Source organism: Lichenostomus cassidix, chromosome 7, assembly GCF_008360975.1.
Source record: "Lichenostomus cassidix isolate B80296 chromosome 7, HeHo_3.0, whole genome shotgun sequence".
NCBI classification, from domain to species: domain Eukaryota; kingdom Metazoa; phylum Chordata; class Aves; order Passeriformes; family Meliphagidae; genus Lichenostomus; species Lichenostomus cassidix.
This window is the reverse complement of record NC_139488.1, coordinates 20,019,407-20,039,913: the sequence shown is the minus strand read 5'-3', so window position 1 is coordinate 20,039,913 and position 20,507 is coordinate 20,019,407. Positions and strand designations below refer to the sequence as shown.

The 20,507-nt window shown below is 39.8% G+C and overlaps 1 protein-coding gene across 5 annotated transcripts in view; it reads right to left on the bottom strand.

The window, feature by feature from the left end:
• Window positions 1-15,863, bottom strand: part of COBLL1 (cordon-bleu WH2 repeat protein like 1) — a 78,710-nt gene extending 62,847 nt beyond the window's left edge. For 2 of the 5 annotated variants that reach the window (XM_085066596.1, XM_085066597.1), the window contains exon 1: window positions 15,562-15,863. In XM_085066596.1, coding sequence (XP_084922722.1) covers window positions 15,562-15,848 — 287 coding nt within the window. In that variant the 5' untranslated portion in view covers window positions 15,849-15,863. Of the gene's footprint in view, window positions 1-14,498; window positions 14,788-15,106; window positions 15,512-15,561 lie in introns of those variants that run through there. The other 3 variants (XM_085066599.1, XM_085066598.1, XM_085066600.1) reach the window with 3 other exon arrangements.
• Between the last annotated feature and the right edge of the window lie 4,644 nt (window positions 15,864-20,507).

Sequence of the window (20,507 nt, the reverse complement as noted above, 5' to 3'; positions counted from 1 at the left end):
TGGTTTCTCAAGCTCATAATTATTTTTATTCTCATAATTCCATTTTTTGCATATTTGCTGATGTGAAACAGGGCTGAAGGGGGGTAACGTTGCAGACTATATGAAACATTTTTCAGACTGCAAGTATGACCGAACAGCCTTTAAAATTACTCTATAGCTTTAGTTTTTTGGTGTCAAAGGTGGCTAATAAGGATACCAAGTGACTGTCAAAAGCAAAGAATCATAACTATGACAAAAACTTCTGAGAAAATTGCAATACAAATTTTACAGCTAGGCCAAGCTACCATTTTTTTTTCTTTTTACAGTTACATGACTGCATAAATTTATCACAGCTGATGTTAAGTAATGCAGCTAAGTGACTAGGTGAAGAAAACAACAGAATCATAGAATAATTTAGGTTGGAGAAGACCTTCAGCATCATCAAGGCCACCCATAACCTTAACACTGTCAGGTTCTTACCTCCTCTACTGAAGAGATGAAACGGCCTCTTCAGGTGGTCCACTCTTGTTCATATTCTTTTAATTTTTTTAAATAATAAAAAGATGAAAGGAAATCATCCCTTCCATTTTGGAAAAGGTACATATAAGCTTAGTTGCCAAAGCATCCAGTTGCAGGTCTTGGTACCCCACCCTCTTTTATCATGTAACTTTTTCTGAAAAATCTCAATGTTTTATTGCCAAATTCAAATCTGAAGGTCCCACTTACAGAAGCTTAAGGGATGTAAATCATCTGCTTCCTTTCTTGGCATTCTGTGCCTCCGAACATGACACTGTTATGTTCAAATCAGACTAAATTACCAAGCTTAGACATTTGAAGAGACATTCAGCAGATAACACTGTGGTCAACCCTTTCAATTCTTTGATATGGCAGTTTTATCTCTCACCAGTCTTGTTTATTTCCAACAAAAGTATAACAACATAATACAATTTAAATAAACCAACAATGCAGAACTCTCTTATTTCACTGGATTTGCTGTATATAATTAAGCTTAAAAGCAAACTGAATGATCTCTTACAGTTACTATTATTTCAGTATTGCATTAAATTGCAGCAGGAGTCCTTACATCAGCTGCCCAAATTAAAACAGAAGTTGGGGTGTATCAGCTGGAATTACAAAATGTTTTGGTGCAGTGCAACTATTCTACTTACAGGTCAGTTAGTTAAAACAGCTCAGATCAATAAAAATTGATTGAGGCCAGGTTAGAGTACCTTCCAGAAAATACTGGCCTTTTTCTGATGACAAAGCCAACATTTAACAATAGGAACCAATGATATCCCTGACTCTTGTGACTTAAAGCCTTACGTGAAGCATCAGAGCTTCTATGAAAAACATGCTCCTTATGGTTTTTTAATCTTTTTATTTTTAGTACTGAGCATCTTAGCATGTCAAAACAGAAGTTTGATCAGTGAAAGAATCCATCAGAATTTATTGGCTCCTTGTACTTAATTTCTTCTTGATTTAATTCCAGGATATCAGTTATTTTTCTGTTAATTGCAAGGTCAAGGAGGACACCATGGAAGCAATAAGCAGCAGGAACTAAATAAACAGAAGACCGGATCTTTAATGCAAATGTGTTTCCTGGAGGAAAGGAGTAAATCAGTGCAGATAATGTAGCACAGAAGCAGGAAAAATGCTAAAAAAATAAAAATCACATGTTCTGAAACAATCTGTTCAAAAGTTTTTCCCTGGAACATAAGTAGCTCTTTAAAACCAGTGCCCTGCTGAGGAATTTACGTACTTGCCAGGGTTTAAGTTACTAATCAAAAGCAACAGCTATTTGCTTTGTGGATGAAAAGTTGTAGCACTTGCTCAAAATTAAAATAAACCAAACAAGCAAACAAATCACAATTATTTTAAGGTACAATACAAGTGCACAGTGAGAACTGCCTGCGTGAGTACACAACTGAGACAAGCACTCCAGAACACATCCCCCTTCATTAGAAGTTTTAAGAAAAAGAATACTGGCAGTACAATTAAGAGGCCTTCAAAGTACTGAACCAGTTCAAATAATGCTTAATGCTTTTCAAATCCATCAGTTACAAGGTCACACCAGGGTAATTCCACAGCATGTCTCCTGAAAACCATGCTCCTGGCCTGTTAAAGAACCATGCATTTACATGAACAGCTAGAATTTAAAATTTATCGTTAATAACCAGAGAGCATGACTACTTAGATATTATGTGCATTTTCCAAAAATCACTGTTCAACCCTAAATCATTATCCTTATTCAATAAACCACTGCTACAGACACTGGGACATCTGATAACTGACAAATATATTTTCAAAAATTAGTTTCTGGCCCAAGAAAAGGTTCCCCTTTGAAGAATTTTTTTATCTCTGTAAGATTGTATCCTCCCCAAGTACATTCAATATAACTTGATCTGTACTACAGAAACTCCTTGTGTTTCAAAAAAAGACTTCATACCTGATAAATTCCTACAATTGCTTAGTAAAGAAATTAAACATATTCAAGATTTTGAGACTTCTTCCTTCTATTCCACCCCCGTGAAAAAGCAGAAAGAAGTAGATTAGAGAGGCCTTATTTCTTCAAAAACACATCCATTACTTGTTATTGGAATACAGTCAAATCCTAGTTTTAAATATAAAGTTATTTTATCAACATTTTTGATTTTAAAAAATGCTAAGTGGGTACCATAAGGAACCAGAAATTATAAAAAGGGGATACCAACAGGTACCTTGAGAGCCTAAACACAGCTGCCTAAATAAGTCTACAAAGTTCCTGAAATATCCTTCTCTCACAGAATTTCAGTGACATGTAGCTAAGTGATGGCAAATAATGGAATAGTCATGAGTATCAAACTTCATGAAAATTATAAATTTGAGAGATTAATTTGTGTTTCAGTATAAAGCATAATTGATATTAAAACAATATTATGTCTGTGCTGTGTGAAGATTCTTTCAGGAGTGAATTATATCTGTTTTCCCTTACCGTACTGCACAACTGACTCACCATGCTGCCTCTCCCTTTCCTTCTCTGTTCCTCTGCTTCCATCAGCAGCATGGTTTCCCATCTGATTCATGGTCAGGATTCTTACTGCAGGGAGGCTAACTCTGCACTTGAGTACAAATGCTAAGACAACACTCTACTAATCAGTGTAAACTGTTATGCTAAAATCACTCTACCAAAATAGTCCTGGCTTTGAGGACTTATCCAAAAAAATTTCTATAAAAACACATGTATATTACAGGAACACCAAGTCAATCTTTATCCAGGTACTTATTGTTATCCACATTCAGCTACTTCTGCCTAAGAAAAGCTTACTTTTATTACCTAAATAACAGTTTAGGCCATTCTACAGTGCACTACAGATCTACCATGGGGGTTGGACTAGATGAACTTCAATGGTCGCTTCCAAGCCAAACAATTCTATGATTCTATGATTTCCCTGAAGAGAAAAATAAACTGGAGGAAATTAAAAGCAGAGAAGTATTTTGGCATACCTTCTTCTTGAGGAGAGAAGGTATACATGGATGTAGTGCTTAGAAACATAAAAACTATTAAATTAATTTAAAAACAAAGGCAACAACATTCTAGTTGGCATTAAGAAACAGTAGAGCAGTACAAAAACGGCAAAGATGTCCTTTAAAAGAGAATATAAGAACAAACCAAAAATGGCTTAGGCTATCAAACTGAAATTTAAAGACACTATAAGTTAATTAAAAAAAAAACAAACACTGCACCAAAAAAAAAACCAAACACAAAAAAAAAAACAGCAAGGAGAAGGAAAGGTCAAGCACTGGCACAGAGAGAAAGCCACCTGGCCATTTCCAGATGTCATGACTAACTGGAAACAACCTGAACCAACAGGCACTGGGGAAATATTTCACATCCTTGCCAGTAAAACCACCTTTGACTTCAATATAGCAAAGGGGTTTTCTACTTGTTCTAAGCAACCATAAAGAGATAAAAATAACCCCATTCTGTTTGTCCTATTGAATAGGGGATTAAAATAACTGGCAAGGCTTTAAGTCATGAGTTAGAGGTGGATTCACCAGGTCACAGTTGGAAAAGGAGAACTGCCAGTCCTTGATAAGCATAGCAATTACCATTCTTTTATATACAGAACTTCTCTAAGGGAGTACAGCTTCCTTAAACAGCAATAACAGCATATCCTTTGATTTATACAGCAGTCCTGCAGCAATACAACCAACATCCTGTTTTCATCTTGAAGTACAGCTGGGCACTTTGTCTACAGGCTTTATTTATCACAGCCCCATAACTGAGTGCCTAGTCATTACAAGAAACAGCACCCTTCAACTTAGCAGCATTTTATCTTCCTGGTTCTTTCCTTATGAAAGTTCTTACATGGTACCTACCTGATCTACAGAGCCCATACATGCTTACTTCGAGCTTTGACACAATGTGACTCAAGTTTCTAAACGTTAACTAAAAAAAGTAACATACTTCTCCCACCCAGGAAGTCATGTAAAAAAACCACCCAAGAAAATTCAGACAAAAAGGGTTTTCTTACTTTATGGATTTCAAAGGAAAGGACAAAAATATCCAAGCTGCCAGATCTCCTAAAGCCCGTAAAACACAAAAATTCCTGACATCTGAAACCATCTCTTTAAGCTCTCCCTGGATCTAGACATTTCCCCTGAGTATAATAGCAAATCTCTGTAAAATGCCTAAAAGAATATATGTATAAAAGATTTTATCAGACATAACTCAGATTATTTATTAATTCTGTGTTATCACAACAGTCAGAATCCTGTCAGAAATGCAGTATTTTCCACATTCTTACCCATTAAAGTAACCAGCCAAATAGCATTTTGAATGATTTACATGCTCATACTCTGTAACCATGCAGTAACTCATGAACATGCCATTCACATGTTGTCACACTTTAGAAATAGACCAAGAGTGCTTAACTCTTAACCACTTTATTTGTTCAAAAGTTTTAGAAGAAATTGTTGCTTATTGAATACCTTAAATCACTGAAAACTTGCAAAATGAGGAAACTTTTGCTAGCTACATCTGTAAGACATCCACATTTTTTACCCATTTATCCTCAAGCAGGTGATAAGCTGTGTCAGCACAATCACTGTGGAAACAGAAAGGCAATAACCAATACCAATATAGGGCAAACTTCTTATTTAGAAGTTAATAACCCTGATTGGAGAGCAATAGAGAACGTTGGATTTGTCTACACGGCCAGAAAACAGCCTGTGGCAGGGGCAAAGAATAGGCAAAATTACTGCCAACACTGCACAGCAGAAGCCAAAGTGACAAGGATACAGATCAGAACATCACCTCAACCAGAGTGTCTACTGCTGTCTTTAGGGGTAAGAGCTAGGTCAGAGACAAGCTGCCAACAGTTTATTTGCTGAAATCTCAAAAATTTGTCATGATTTCCCCACATTTTACTACAGCAGATCAGTGCTTCACGGAATGATGTCGTAAAACTGAAGTTAACAAGTGGAAAACCAGAGCAGTCAATCTGGATAAAAAGTTCATGAGCAGCAACCTACACAGATGCTAGAAGCAGAACAAGACACAAACAAGTGAGCACTAAAACTCAGCTGCAAATCTGAACTTTTCAAAGGTTTACCCTCACGCTGCCGACTAAAACTCTGTATGTCAGTAACATAAAGCCCATCGACCTCTCCCAAGTACCACATTTGCTCTCTCCCAGTAAGTATGTGTTGGGTTTTGAATGCCTCCCAAAGGAGGAAATCCATGGAAAGAACATTGGCTTCATATCAGAGAAGAGACTGAAATTGTGGCTAATGGCCATACTGCTGTTTTTTTGACACACATAAAATGACAATGCTCAGAATTTTTGACATTTTTATTAGATGAATATAAAGTCACTAGCATAACCTGTTAGCTTAAAGCACAAAGGCGCTCCTTGGATACAGAAATTCAAAGCTGACACTTCAAAAACATCCCAAACTACAATAGCATAAGGTGAATACAGACAAGGAAACAAAAGCCTTGCCTAACATTAAAAACAGAAAAAGGATCTACCCCCAACTTCCATGATTTGATTACCAGCAACTTATCACTGGCTTCTTCTGACTGAAGAAGGACAGAAGAGGACATGAAGTTGCAACAAACTGAATCCACCAGCTTAACAGGAGCAGCAAACCTACTCAGTTCAGAACAAAATGCAGAAACTTCCTTCTACCTAGAAAGTCCATAAGGGTGGGAGAGAGGTATGCAACTCTGTCAGTTATTCAATGACTATCAAAACCCAAACAAACAAAAAAAAGGGGGGAAGAATTAAATCTCCATATGCAGTGTCAGATATTCAAATGAATCAGCCTTTCTCATAAAGAGTCACCAAGCCACCTCTTTCTCACTGTCAGTTAAATATGTAAGTGAAAATATCTGTTAATCAAAGACACTGATAAACACAATAGTACACAATAATGGTACAGCTACGTCAGTTTGAGGATGTGATTCACATTTTCTGATGGATTTCATTTTATCATCAGAAGCCAAAAGTTTTTTAGTGAGTTGAGTTAAATGACTGTTTACAATTTCAACCAATGCTATGCCATGATTAGCTACGCCCTTTTGTCTTTGACAAAGTATCACATGTTCTTTTACAGACAGATGGGAGATCTTTCGACCACGTTGAGCATTTATTCACATGATACCACAAACTGACTCAAGGAAACACTCAGTATATGACTGAGATGTGAAATATGATGTGACCGGATGTGGGAAAGGCCAAGAAGTGTAAATAGAGTTTTCCAGATCTCCTTAGGCTTTCAAAATTATTTTTAAACAAAAGTTAAAATGTTATAAAATACTTCTAAACTTGGAGCTTTTTTTTCCTGTAACAGAAGAACTCTACATACTCAACCATTTTTCCCTTCTGAGAGTACATTGTGCAATTGATTTGCTGACACTTCTCAATTAATTAGGGCAGAATTTTGCAAGATCATTTCTGCCTTAAACTGCTGAGGCTCTTCGAAGTACCTCTGACATTTCTACAAAATAAACAATTCACAGGACACGTCATTTCCTACTGCACATCTCTGCACCATGAGCAGGAAGAGGCAGCATCAGCCTGTCAGAGAAGACACAGATTTCTTTCAGGAAATGTGAAGGAATATCCAGCTGTTCTTCTCTAGTAGAGACAGAATGCAGGACAGCTGCCTCTTATGCAGAGGAGCAGAGTGGTGACAAACACTGAAGAGATCTTTCCACAAGACCACTCAGTCAGGGTAGCAAGTGATTTCAAAGTCTCCATCTACACTCAACATGTAAGAAACACTGCTTGACATTGTAGAGGATGAAATCTCAGCATTTTTGTTACGTATAAATTTTTCCAAACGTTCTCAATTCCAACATAAAATCTTACTCTGGATTAAGTACTGGCAAGCAGTCTTCAAAAAACAAAAATCCTGTAAACCTGTCAGCTGGCAGGCTTTACATATCATAGCTACAAAATCCAGGAAAATTTTGGGGTAAGTAAAAGCGGGAAAAAAAACTAACAACAGGAGCCTATTAGCAGTATCTTAAAGAACACCATCAGAAAAAAAAAAAAGAAAAAAGAAAGAACTGATTTATTTGTTTGAGTATTTCTAAAATTATCATAGTACCAAATACTCTTTTTTTTCCTAAAATAAGTAATTGTATACCTTTAAGGTTTCTTTCAACATTTACATTTCATTGCGTTTCTCTCCTTTTTTATTAACTTAAGATTTATGGATAAAAATGCATTACAGCAGTGTATTTTGGGAGGAAGACTGGAAAGTTTGTAAGAATGTTTGGGCAGTGGAAATATGAGAACAGTCAAAGAAAGATGCTTAGAAATAAGACAGAGATTCCAATGGTTCAGACAGTGATGTCAGATCCTTATTACTTTTCCAAAATAAGCCTCTGCAGATTCTCTCTTATACCACTCACTATTGACAATCAGTTCTGAAGAAGTGCTTATAAAATGCTTTGATTTCCCCCTACCTTCTACATTTTCACCCTGCTTTTCTACAAAAGTGAACAAGCATTGCCTGGTGTGTTAAGAATACCTCAACAATACCTACAAAGGGGGAGGGGGGATTTTGTGCCCTGCACTGAAAAAGAACCATCAGATTTCTTTGATACCCACTATAAAGCGTTTCTGGGCAATAGTAACACAAAGCTTAAACTGCTACCCTACTGATGATCCCATTTCCTTGAACATTCTTACTTAATTCATTTTATTCAGCAAAGATCCCAGAACATCACACTGGGCAGGGGTCAGGGACAGGACACAGATGGACAAAAAATCCAAACAAAACAAGCAAACACTCAAATTGAAATAAACAAAAAAATATAATTCATTTTGTGAAAAAACAGAAGAAGCAGTTCCACCAGACAACCTTGTCAATGGTAAGTCTATGTTAAAGGGGACAGCTGAAAATGCTTATGCTCTTCCCACTGCAAAACATTTAAAAGTTACCTGTTAAACCCCATGTACAGAAGAGTTTCAGTCTTTGGAAGAAAATCCATCCAAAGGATTGATTACATTAAAGTAAGGCAATATACCAAGTGAAAATTAATTCAACAGAAAATCAAGGCCATAAAAAAAAATTGTTAAATCAATACATCAATAATTCAGGGATATTAGAATGAAAATGGATTTGATTTTAAAGAAAAATATCCACACCTTTAATGCTGTTCTTTTGAGATAGAATGATGCTTTACTTGTTGGAGGTTTTTTGTCTCTTTCTATTGGAGGAAAATTCAAGCTTACAACATTTCTAGTTTAACGTAGAGCAACAGTTTGCATTGTTTGGGAAGGAGAGGTTTGTCTCTTATTGAATAAGATTGATCTATGTTTTCCAAACCAAGTAGCTCTATTCCCAGAAGAGAAATGAAAATCAAATAAACATGCAGAAAGTATTTTTAAAACACAGCCAAAGAAAGCTTCCAAGCTGTACTATTTCTTCAGTGAGAACCTCTGCAGAACTAAAGCTTGCAACAAAACCAATGCTTTCTCACAGAAGAAGGCTTAAGCCCAGCTAAAAATATTCACGTGCTTTATTTTCTTTAACTGAAAACAGTAATCCTGACAACCATAGACATGCAGCAGAGTTGACATTAATAGAAGTTCCCAAGGGAGACATTTCATAGATAGATTAGGGACTCATCCTTTAACCACCTGTAGCATTATGATCATTTACAACAACCAAACGCATATGCCCCTTCTGGACTGGATAACCTCCTAGCAAATAAAAACAAATCCAGGAATTCTGAATTCTGCAAAAATTTCCACAGTATTCCAGTTCAGAATTAAAAAAAAAAACATTGCTTAAGCCATGACAAAACCACAGTTTTATCCATCAGTCTATCACCACGAAGATTTTAAGTCAGAACACGTCTACTGGAACTCCAGTTCATAAGTGTTTAAATTTCCTTCATGAAGAGCTGCATTTTTAATTGTGGGACCTCACCCAGGAGAGAATTCAGGTGAAGCATCAAGTTTTTAATTGGTTGCTACAGCTCAGAACAGCAGGGGTGGTTTTCCCCCTTGAGCCCTTCATTGTTGCATGCTGCACAGTCAGAGTTTCCTCTACATTGTGTTAATGCTGGGCACAGCCACAGAACTCTACAGGAATCTAGGAGCCAACATCTCAGCTTCTTGTCATCCTCCAATGCCCTGACGTCAGCTCTGCGCTTTGGAGCTGTACATAGTGATACTCACGGTGAAGAGCAACTTTCTCAAACAGCAGGCAGCTATGTGAACTTAAGTTAGAGTAGCAAGGCAGCTGTTGGGAAGCAAGTGAGAGCCAGGTGAAAAGAGAAGAAAGTGAAAAATCAAATCTGGTTTGACTTGCAACAGACATAAAAGAGAACACCTGGCACTCCTTGTATCCACTACATGAACACAGCTACTCATTATACTGACTTGTTAATTTCTAGGAAAAAAAAAGGATAAATATTTAGTTGAGCAGGCTAACCTTGTTACAACTCCAAGGGCTGGCTGGATAATCTGGCATCTGCTGTTCCACAGCACACATAAAACTACAACAGTTGCAGCTCGGAATAACAGCAGTCAGGCTAGAAAAACCAGCATGCTTAGAAGTTTTGTTCCAAGCTACAGTCAAGATAGTCAGAAACAGGACTGGACTTTATGAAGAGGGACCTATTTAGATGTTGCCAGATTACAGGAGAAACCATTTTTTTGTGACTTTAAAATATTCCTAGTGAATTATTTTATCTATCAGATGGCAGGAGTCCTGTAAACACCTTCAGTTTCTTCCAGAATCTAAGGTTTTTGTCCCCTACAATGGACTCTTTTCTTCTTCCACCAACACAGATGAGCATACTCAAAATAGTGATCTTCAGGTTTACATAAACACTGTGATCTCTCTTGAAGTACACAAAATAGCAAAAGCAGAAAGAAAAGAACCTACCCTAAGATAACACCAAAACTCACCTTCCAGTCTCAAGTCTTTTTCCCCTTAAATACTTTTGATACCTCACTATCTAGCTCTCACTTTTCTTTTTCACAGGATACCAACACACTTGGACAAAGCTTGGAAATAACTCTGCTGATCTCTATTTGTGTATTACCCTCCTACACATTTTTTCACCCTAGTATCCACATTCCACCCCTAATGTTTTCTTGATCTCATTCCCACAGCAACACACTCCAACAGTGAACATTACCACTAACTATTCCATAGGCACCCAGCTATGACTTCAGACTTGACAAAGTTTGAGTAAACAAGTTTTAAATACAATATTCAGTTAATGGCACCAGTGGCATTCAACTATTACCTTGGTCAAGGCAGATACATTAAGAAGAACAACATAATCACCTGAAGAAGTGTTATGTGTACATTTGGAACTCAGCTGGCAAATTGGCCCCTGGAATGATCAGCATTCAAGTGGCTTCTGATGGGCATCCACCACAAAGAGATAACTCCCTGCTTCAAACATCCACCAAGCTCTACAGTCCCAAATTCTCAAAATTCTTTCCATTTTATTATTGCTCATTTACTTGTTCTTCATCAGGGCCATGGGGTGAGAAGAATGATAGGTATTATGTCGAAGTCCTTCAGCCTAAGAAAAGAAGCACATCTAAGATTGGACTACTTAGACCCATGAGAGCCTAACCTCTGACCCTCAACAGTGACACCATTTAGTGGCAGGAGCACAAGAGGTCTTGCACTTATTGATAAATATGTGTACACAACAGACAGAGCAATGGCAACAGCTAATTCATTGCAAGAGAAAAATGTAATTTCACCCTTACTTAAATTTCACCAAAATGAGTAAATTCAGACACATCCCCAAATCCCCACCCCCACTCTGCCACTCTGGCTTGGGCATAGAATGCTTAGTTTGAAGCTACTGCTACACTTGCTGTCCCTTCCCACACTCTGCAATAGGAAGGACTTTCACTTATACTTGAACAAACCTGTGGCTATGTTGTGAGCTGACTCAACCGAACACTTGAAAGAGAAGGAAGAGAGCTCAAATCAGTATTCCAAGCTTGATGCCAGACATATGCCAACACTGCACCACAGCTGATGTCTCCAGAGATCCGTCATGTGATTGAAGTGATTTGATAAAAACTCAACAGTTACGTGCAAGAGCAAAGGTAAATTTCTTGTTTCTTTCGGAAAACATTTCTCACTTCCTGAGACAGCTCTGGCAATCACGAGAAAAAGACTTCTGTCCTGTTCTTAAATTTTTCAAATACATTCACTAAGCCAAGCGACAGTGAATGGGAGCCTGAAGAAATGCACAAGGAGTGTTTTGGCACTAAGCTAATCAAAGCTGCTTGGCCCTGCCCCTTCCCCCACACAACCAGCTCTATCTTCAGCCCCTGGAGAGCAGCTCTATCTCCTAAGCATGTTTTTGTTAGACACACAGTGAAAACGACAAAACAAAGGGGATTTGCTTGGGTAAAGCACGTCAGAAGTTGTTATTCTGTAAGTAAGCATATAGTTTTCAATATGGTTTCATGGAATAAATGAAATAATGCAAAATTCTCAGAAACATTACAGTTAAACTAAAAGTGGATCTCAACATGCATTCTAGTATTGCAAAGGGTATCAACATTACATTTACCTAAATCCATATTTGCTCCAATATAATAATGGCATATTAAGCCATAATACAGTTCTGCATGGTAAAATCCTGCGTCAACTACTAACATCTACCTGAAATGTAAAAAAGTATTTATTCCAGGGTATAGGATTGCTGTCCAGCAACAGCAGGAAAATTGTGTTCAAAAGGTTGGATACCAACTACAGCCGCTTTTTTTTAAATTTATTTATAAGTATTAAATCACACATTTTCCTATCATTCCATAAAGCCAATTCAGCTCTGTGATGAACAGGAGCAGACTTTGTCAACTGGCCTGGCAGGAGTTCACTGCCATGAGAGCTGCTCAGACTCAGGGTAAGATAGATGAGCTATAAAACTGCCTTAAAAGTAGGTCCAGCCAAGTTTCTCCTGTTAGGAGAAGAAACTATGTGTCATGGCCAGCCAGTTACTGGGCACACCTCCTATTCATCATATTCCAAAATATTCCTGCCAGTTGCCGAGCACACTGTCTATTCACCATATTAAAAACAAAAAACCAAAAGAAAAAATAAATTAAAAAAATCCAGCAGAGGCCATATTTTAAAAAAATCTTTCCTATTTACCTTGAATGTGCAGTGAGGATAACACGAGTGTGTGTCTCACCAAATTCAGACAAATATTTTTACCCACAATAGGTTTCAATAAACAATTTTTCAATAGAAAATTATAATCCTGCACGCAAGGAAAAAAACAAGATGACAGGATCCTTTCCCAAAGCTTGTCACCACAGATCTGATAACAAAACTGTATAATAAAGAGCCACCAGTTATCAAGTTATATAGGAGTTAAGTCTTAACTAACATCAATGCTTAGAAATTCACAAAATGCTACCCTCTTAGAAGTTAGCATAAACAAACTTTCTCAGCTGTTAAGAGTTACCAGCAATTATTCCCCAGAACTTCAAACAATGATTTAAGCACACACTGGCTGGTAAACAGTTTCAGCTGCAGATTAACAACACTTTCAACCTGGCTAGGCAAGCTAGTAAGAGATCTAATGCAGTACAACACATCATTTGGTAATACATTTAAAGAAAATGGCTATTTCAACTGAAATTCTTCCCTGATTGCACAATTTTTTCTATAATCTCCAAGAGGGAACCACAGTAACTGCATACAATTCAAAAATGTATCTGTGGACTATTTTCAATAAAACTGGGAGTTGCCTTTTTTGCTGGTATTTCCACATTTTTTTCCCTCAAATCCAGAGTTTCAACAAGCAAACGAGACCATCTTCAGGAAATAGTTAAGACTATCAATAAAGAACTTTTGTAGCAAGAAAGATATGGCAACTTGATTTTCTAAGTACCAAATTATATGTGAACAAGCTGATAAAAGGCCTGAAAATATCTCTGCAGGGCTAAAGCAATGAGCACTACTGTTAGCTACATGTTTCTCCAAACTGAGAAGTGGATGCTGACAGATGCTTGAAGTCACATAAAGGGAACTTAGATGTCAAGCAGCAGCCAAATTTCACTATATCCAACAGCTTTGTGGTAGGCAACAGGCCTAGAGGTACTATCAGAATAGCCAAAGTTTTAATTGTGGCTTTTTACTTGTTTTTATGTTCCTGCTCACAAGCAAAACTGAAGACCTTCAAGACATACTGGTTTTGCTGCTTCCTAACCTGGAATACAGCACTATTACCCTACACTCAGTCCTTCCAACTGTGCTTATGGTACACAGAGTCTTAAAAATCCAGTAATTATCTATACTGTAATTATACCTTCTACATTGATTAACCATATAAAATTCATTTCTCAATGGCTACGTATAAATGCAGAATGGTGACAAGGCCTTAGCTGAATAAATACCCCTCCCTTTCTGAGCCTTATGTATTCACTACAGCCATGACTTCAAACTGATTTGATTACTACTGCAAATACTACAGTAAATTGTCATCATCCACACCTGTTTATCCTGTAGCCGCCTGGTCAGAAATCCAAGTAATCCACTTTTGCAAATAGCATGGAAGCTTCACAAAAATCTTCATGTTAAAAAATACACCCACCGTGTATTTTGTCCATTCTATTTACAGATAACTCCACCAGTCTTGCAGTGTTTCGATTCACTCTAGTTCCTACTGAAGGCACTGAGTGAATTTTCTTCAAATGTACCTAACTAGTTAAGGGAAAACATCCGACTCCTGATATGTAAGTAGAGTAGTTTTACTTTAGGTTCAAGAAATATATTCTTTAAAGTTACATTTTCTGACATATTATAAGCAAAATAAAAACAGAGGGGCCTAATATGTTAAAAGAAACAAGCCAGCCCTTTTACTACTCCCAACAGATGCTGCTTGTTTATTTTCTTTCTCCCAGCGTGGGCAGTTCCCAGAGAACTGAGGAGGGAGCAGCCCTCCCCCACCGCCACCACTCTCACCCAGAGAGCTAAAAGCACACTCCGCACACCTAAGGATGCTCCGAGCGGCAAGTGCGGACCTGCAGGGATTTCCCAGAGGCGCCGATCCCGGCAGTGCTGCACCCGGCAGGTCCCGCGGCGGCAGCGCGGCAGAGGCACGGCCAAGCCGGCGGGCGGGTCGCGGCTCGTCCCCGCGGGAATGCCCGCGGCGCGGGGCTGGCACCGCAGCCGCTGCTCGGTCGGGCACCCCAAGGAGGGCGCCGGCGGCCCGGTCCCGCAGCCCAGCCGGGCGGGGAGCCCGCGTTCAGCCCGGAGCACCGCCCCAGCTGCCGTCGAGGCGCTGCAGCCGCCGCTCCGCCGCCCGCCCGCTCCCGCAGCCGTTTAACGGTCGCGCCGCTCCATCTGCCCGCCGTCCCGCCCGGGGCTTCCGCCTCGCCCCGCCGCAGGAGCCCCGGCAAGGGGCACAGGCAGCACGCCCGCCCCCGGCGCTGGGGAGCCGCCTCTCGCCGCTGGCCGCCTCCCAAGCGCCGCACCTCGCAGCCGGGCGCGCACGGCACCGGCCTCCCCGACCCCAGCTGCCCCCTCGCCCTCACCTGACCCAGCCCCGCGCACGGCCCGGCACGACCCCGGCTCCGCCGGCTGTCCCTCCGCAGCCGGGGCTCCCTCCCGCGCCCCGAGCTGAGCTTACCCGGAGGGTGGCGGGGCGGCCGCCGGCCGAGCGCTGCCGTCCATGCCGGCGGCCGAGGGAGCGCAGGGCGGGCGCAAGCCCGGGACCCGCCCGCACAGCCTGGGCTCCCCGCCTCACCTGCTCGGGGCGGGCTGAGGAGGGCGGCCCTGCTCCGCCGCCCCCGGCGCCGCCTCACCCCCGAGCCCGGGCATTCCCCGCTGTAAACAGCGCGGACACTGGGCGCCTGCCCGGGGCGGCGGCCGCGGTCACCGGCTGCGCCTGGCTCCTGTCGCTCGCCGAACCACACCTTGGGCGGAGGGGAAAAAAACACTGAAGCAAAAAAAAAAAAAAAAACGAACCAAACAACCAAACTTCGCGGCGAGAAACTTGAAACGTGGAACGTTCCCCGCTCCGGCAGGCGCGGAGACAGAGCCTGCCTGTTCCCGTCCCAGCGCCTCCCTGCCGCCCCCACACACCCGCTGTCCCTCCAGCTGCGGCCGCACTGGGCACTCCGCTCGGCCCGGCCGCGGGCTGTCAGCGGCCGGCGGGGGCAGGGCCGCTCCTCTCGGCTGGAATTTTCCTCTCCCCGAGCGAAGCGTCCCGGCGGCCGCCTCGGGCTCGGCCCTTTCCCATTCCAGCCGCCAGGGCGCGAGGAGAAACCCCCACAGGTGGCAAGAGCCAGGCGCGGAGCCCGGGGCCGGGGTGCGCTGGGAGCTTTGCGGTGCTGTCCGCTGCCCTCAGGCAAAGTGTCCTGCCCGGCCATCGGGGCTGGGCAGCCCTGTGCCCGCTGCCGTGTCACGGGTGACGAGCTCCCGGGGACAGCAGTGCTTCCAGCCTGATCTGCAGGCTGCTCGCGGAGCATGACGGCACCTCAGCTCTCCTGTGCAGTGACTGCTGAGCAGGTCGGGCAGTACCCGTGTCAGCACAGAGCGCCGCTCCTGCTGTGCTGTGCCACCAGGTGATACTGCACAGTGCATACAGCTCTTCATACAGGTAATGCTTTGGCCAATGCTTAACAGAACTTGAAAAACAGCCAACGGCAAAGCATTTACACCTTTCTTTTTTTGTCCGTAGGGGAAAAATAGAACGCTGCATTCAAGTTATAAAAGTACTTTTTCTGAATAATTCGAATATTATATATCTGGGAAAAATTTACATAATTGACCATTCGATATTAACATTCATAATATTCGATGTTAATATTCTTCATAGCTAGTGTAGTACTGTATATAGCATAATACAAATATTGTACTTTAGTAACATTTTGCTTGTCTCTGTATATGCCCTTCTCATTTGTACTGTGCTTCTTCAATAAAGATTTTTTTCTGCTTTTCTGCTTCTTCACAGGAGACTAACCCTGAAGCCACTGTTTTGACAGATCCTAGAGATTGTTCACACCCTGAATAACCACATGCCATTATCAGGCACACCTCACTAATCTGTGTATGTTTCTTAAAATTAAACTGAAAAATTAATCACTGGTGAGTCAGATGGATTTTCCATGGTCCAGTTTTCAGAGAGACAGTGTTCAATGAATTGATCAATTAAGAATCCCAGGGACCATTTCATTGAAGACCTTATGTAAGTTTTGGACCCATTTTCTCTTCTGACAGTCCACTTTCTATTCTCACACTCCTCAAATTGTTTGGCCACTTCCGAGGTTAAGACAAAGGTTGATAAATTCTTTTTTATGTTGACCGTTCCTGCAATCAGAGCACAGTAACTTTCTGCATTCAGTTTTTGGTGTTAAAATACAAAAGAAATTTACACTTCCAGCCAGGTACGTTTTGGGCAAAATCCTTATGTGACAGCACCTTCTAATGAAACTCCCATGTTGCAAACATGTGAGATGATTCCACAGTATAATGATGTTTCAACTGAAGACCCTGTAGTTGACTGTGTATTAGTTAGAATAATTACTTGTGTTGGTGTCATGTTGTCATCCCTTCTATCACACTTTGCTTCACCACCAACAGATAAGGAACAGTTGTAACACTCCCTTTATAATCTCAATTGAAAACCAATATACACTATAGTCTAATCCTTTTGGCAAGTATTAATGCCACAAAGATTGCAATCTATTGACTAGCTCACATGGGCTCATAGCAGAAACTCAGCAATGCCAGGCAGAAAAGTGACATTAGGGAAATAACCTTAAAAAATGTATTAGTTTATTAAAAAATGTATAATTTCCAACAGAGCCTGGGGGATTATCTAAAAAAGCAGATCACTGAATAATGCCAATCTCACTTTAAGAGGGGAGAGGTTGTGCCTATTGTCTTACACTACCACGTCTTACTCTTATCTCGGTTGTTAACCAAGCACATCTGAAATTCTGATCACTAGAAACACTGCAGGCTCTAAACTTGAGTGCCTGCAGGCCATGTTCTGCTGTGGCAGTTTTACAACGAGACTTAAAATAGTTGGGTTTATGAGATACTGGAGATACCATTTCTCTTATGGATCTCAGTTTTTAGAGACAGATTTTGGACTCCTAATGCACTTTGTTTCTTTATCAATAGCAAATCAGTTCTGTGTTTGAGTTTCAAAATATGTTGGCAGAATCAAATGCTCTTTTCAAAATTCTTCTATTTTTATAAAGTTTCCAACTTTGTCCTGAGCTCAAGACATTGTTCATATAAAGCAAACATAACTCTCATACACAATAAACAGAAGGCTGCATCAGAGAATACCAAATGGGTTATTAACACACTACTCATTGTCTCTCCTATTGAATAAGCAAAGTTAAAAAAAAACCTATAACAAAACATTTAAAGTTCTCTGGACTTTTCAAGTTGATCCATGAAGATGGCATTGTAACAATGTATGAGGTGGCAGGATATTAACTGCACCATTGCAATAATGTCATCTTTTGTCAAAGGTTTGAGGTAAAACAATCATTTATCTGCAGGCATTAAACCATGTGGCAAGTTGTCACCTGCAGCACTTGGTCAATGTACTTGGTGCTATCGTATATTTAGTATAAATGTTTGCAGACTAATACCCAGTTCTGATTACTGTTAGCATAACCTTCAAATTATGCATGGAGTGAGAACTGCTAATTGCAACTGATGTTTGAAGGAGAACTTCTATCTTAGGTAGAGACATGAAGTTCCAGGTATCTTACTATCTATGGGATTTTATACAAGTTAAATTACTAAAAACAAAGCCTTGCCTGTTCTAAAAAAGCAGCAATATCCTGTGGCATTTTCCATAACAGTCAGAAGTTGTCCTGGATGGCTTCTCTATTTGCGATTGCTCTCCTCTGTTCAAGAGGTTTCCAGAAATACAAATACAAATATTTTTGCATGAAAGATGCTGTAGAAATGTAATGGACAGTATGATTTTCAAAGAGGTATGCCCATTATTGCATAAGGTGAAAGCTTTGTTTAGTGTTAAATAGAGCACAGGTGCCTTACAATATTTTTCACTATTGTAAAGGTCAGCTTACAAGGTCTTTTTTTAATTTCTTAATATATAACAGGTTATTAGTGACATTTTGTGATTCAAGGATGCAACCTGAATGCACTCTTAATGAAGTTTTGTACATTGAAAATCATACTGTATCATCACAACTGTAGTTGTTTTGAATATTATGCAAAGTAGGTGCCAAATAGATTATGAAATTGAAAGGTGTTTTCCTTGTTAAATTAATTTGCTGATGCATAATTAAAATATATTAGAAAGCTGAGCTATTTATCCTATACATATTTTATCATGTACAGCAGATGTGATAAAAATCAGGTTTTTACCCTTCCAGTATAAAGACAAAACCAGGAATTATTATATGCTTCTTTTTGTTTAAATGAAAACAAAATCTGTATGTAATTTTTTTTCTATAGAGTCATGAATCAGCTTACGTTGTATCCTGTTGAACAGTTGCCTTTTCAGTGTTTGCATTCCAGAATGCGGGTTAGGTTTTGGGAAGCATGCACACACATGTATAAACTACTGAAAGCATTGCTGTAGGCACAGGGATGGGTTTTTGAGCCCTTTTAAACTGTGCACTTCACTGAAGAGCACTCAGTGAACCTCATACTCAGCACTGGTCAGGCCACACCTCCAGTCCTCTGTTCAGATCTGAACTACAAGAAAGACACTGAGGTCCTGGAGCATTTCCAGCTTTGTCCTGATAGACGAAGTAGAAATAAGTCTACAAAAAAGTACCCCATATACTATCAGAAACAGGACTCAGTAATTCCTGCCTTTTGTATTAGGGTTTCCCAATAGTCACTACATAATACTGTCCCAAATAATTTTTGCTCCTAAAATGTGTATTACAGGCTTTTACTTTCTTAGTGATACATTGTCCTTTTAGGTCATACTTAAGACCTGCATGATGATACTATGATGTACTCCCATCACTACCATTATGTTTTCACCCTGATAATGTTTTATTTTTGCCTTTGGATCATCAAAGCAAATTTTTTATCACTTACATGTTACAATTTCTAAGTGATTTTGTTGCTGAACAGTATTTCTGGGGATGCATTAAATAATAATTAGTGAGGTATTAATGTGGATTAACATTGCACTTGACTAATATTAGAAAGCTTCAGACAATGCTGAGTAGTGAATGATGTAAGATGTACAATCACATATGCCATGAAGTATCCTGTTGCAATGACAACTGGTTTTTAAAACAGTTTTGTCTAATTCTTTCAAATCATGTTAACCACAGTAGTTGCAATGAAAGATAGATAATAATTAATTTAAACATTAATTTTAGCTGGGGATTCTTTTGAAACTACAAGTTCACTAAATTGCTCCCATGCACTAAACTTCCAGATTATTAAAGCACATAGTGTGCAAAATCCTTAACACTGAAGTCTGCGAAGTCTAAACAGTAGAAAACATTTCTGAAGAAAATCACCTCTGGAAAAAATACATTCATATCTGTTCATTGAATATCTGTTCAATTGATTAGTAAAGCATTAGCTTATGGCTTATTGTATCATATATCATAACACTACAAGAAACATAATCGCCTTTTTCTGTGAGAAAAATATACTTAGATCCAGAAGAGATTTGGGGATTTCTTCCACAGAGATACAGAAAATGTAACAATAGCTAAGCTATAAGTTACAGATGAGTTATCTTAGATCCTGAAATCTGTATTGCTATGGTTGTACTGTGTCATGCAAACAAGCTATATTAGCTGAGGAGAGGCCTTATGTGGCACAAATTTGTATCTCTTGGTACTTAGCCAGCTTGCTCACAACTAGCCGGGGTAACTTTACACTCTCATGCTTTCTGGACATCTTCCGAGGTGCTACATACATTTAGTGAAACCTAATGCCATATGTTAAGATGCTTTTGAAGCATGAAGAGGGAGTTAAATGCTTCACTTGGACGTTATAAACTGTGTGCTTTGATTAGACAACTGAATAAATGGGGGGGAGAGAGAGAGAAGAGAGGCTCC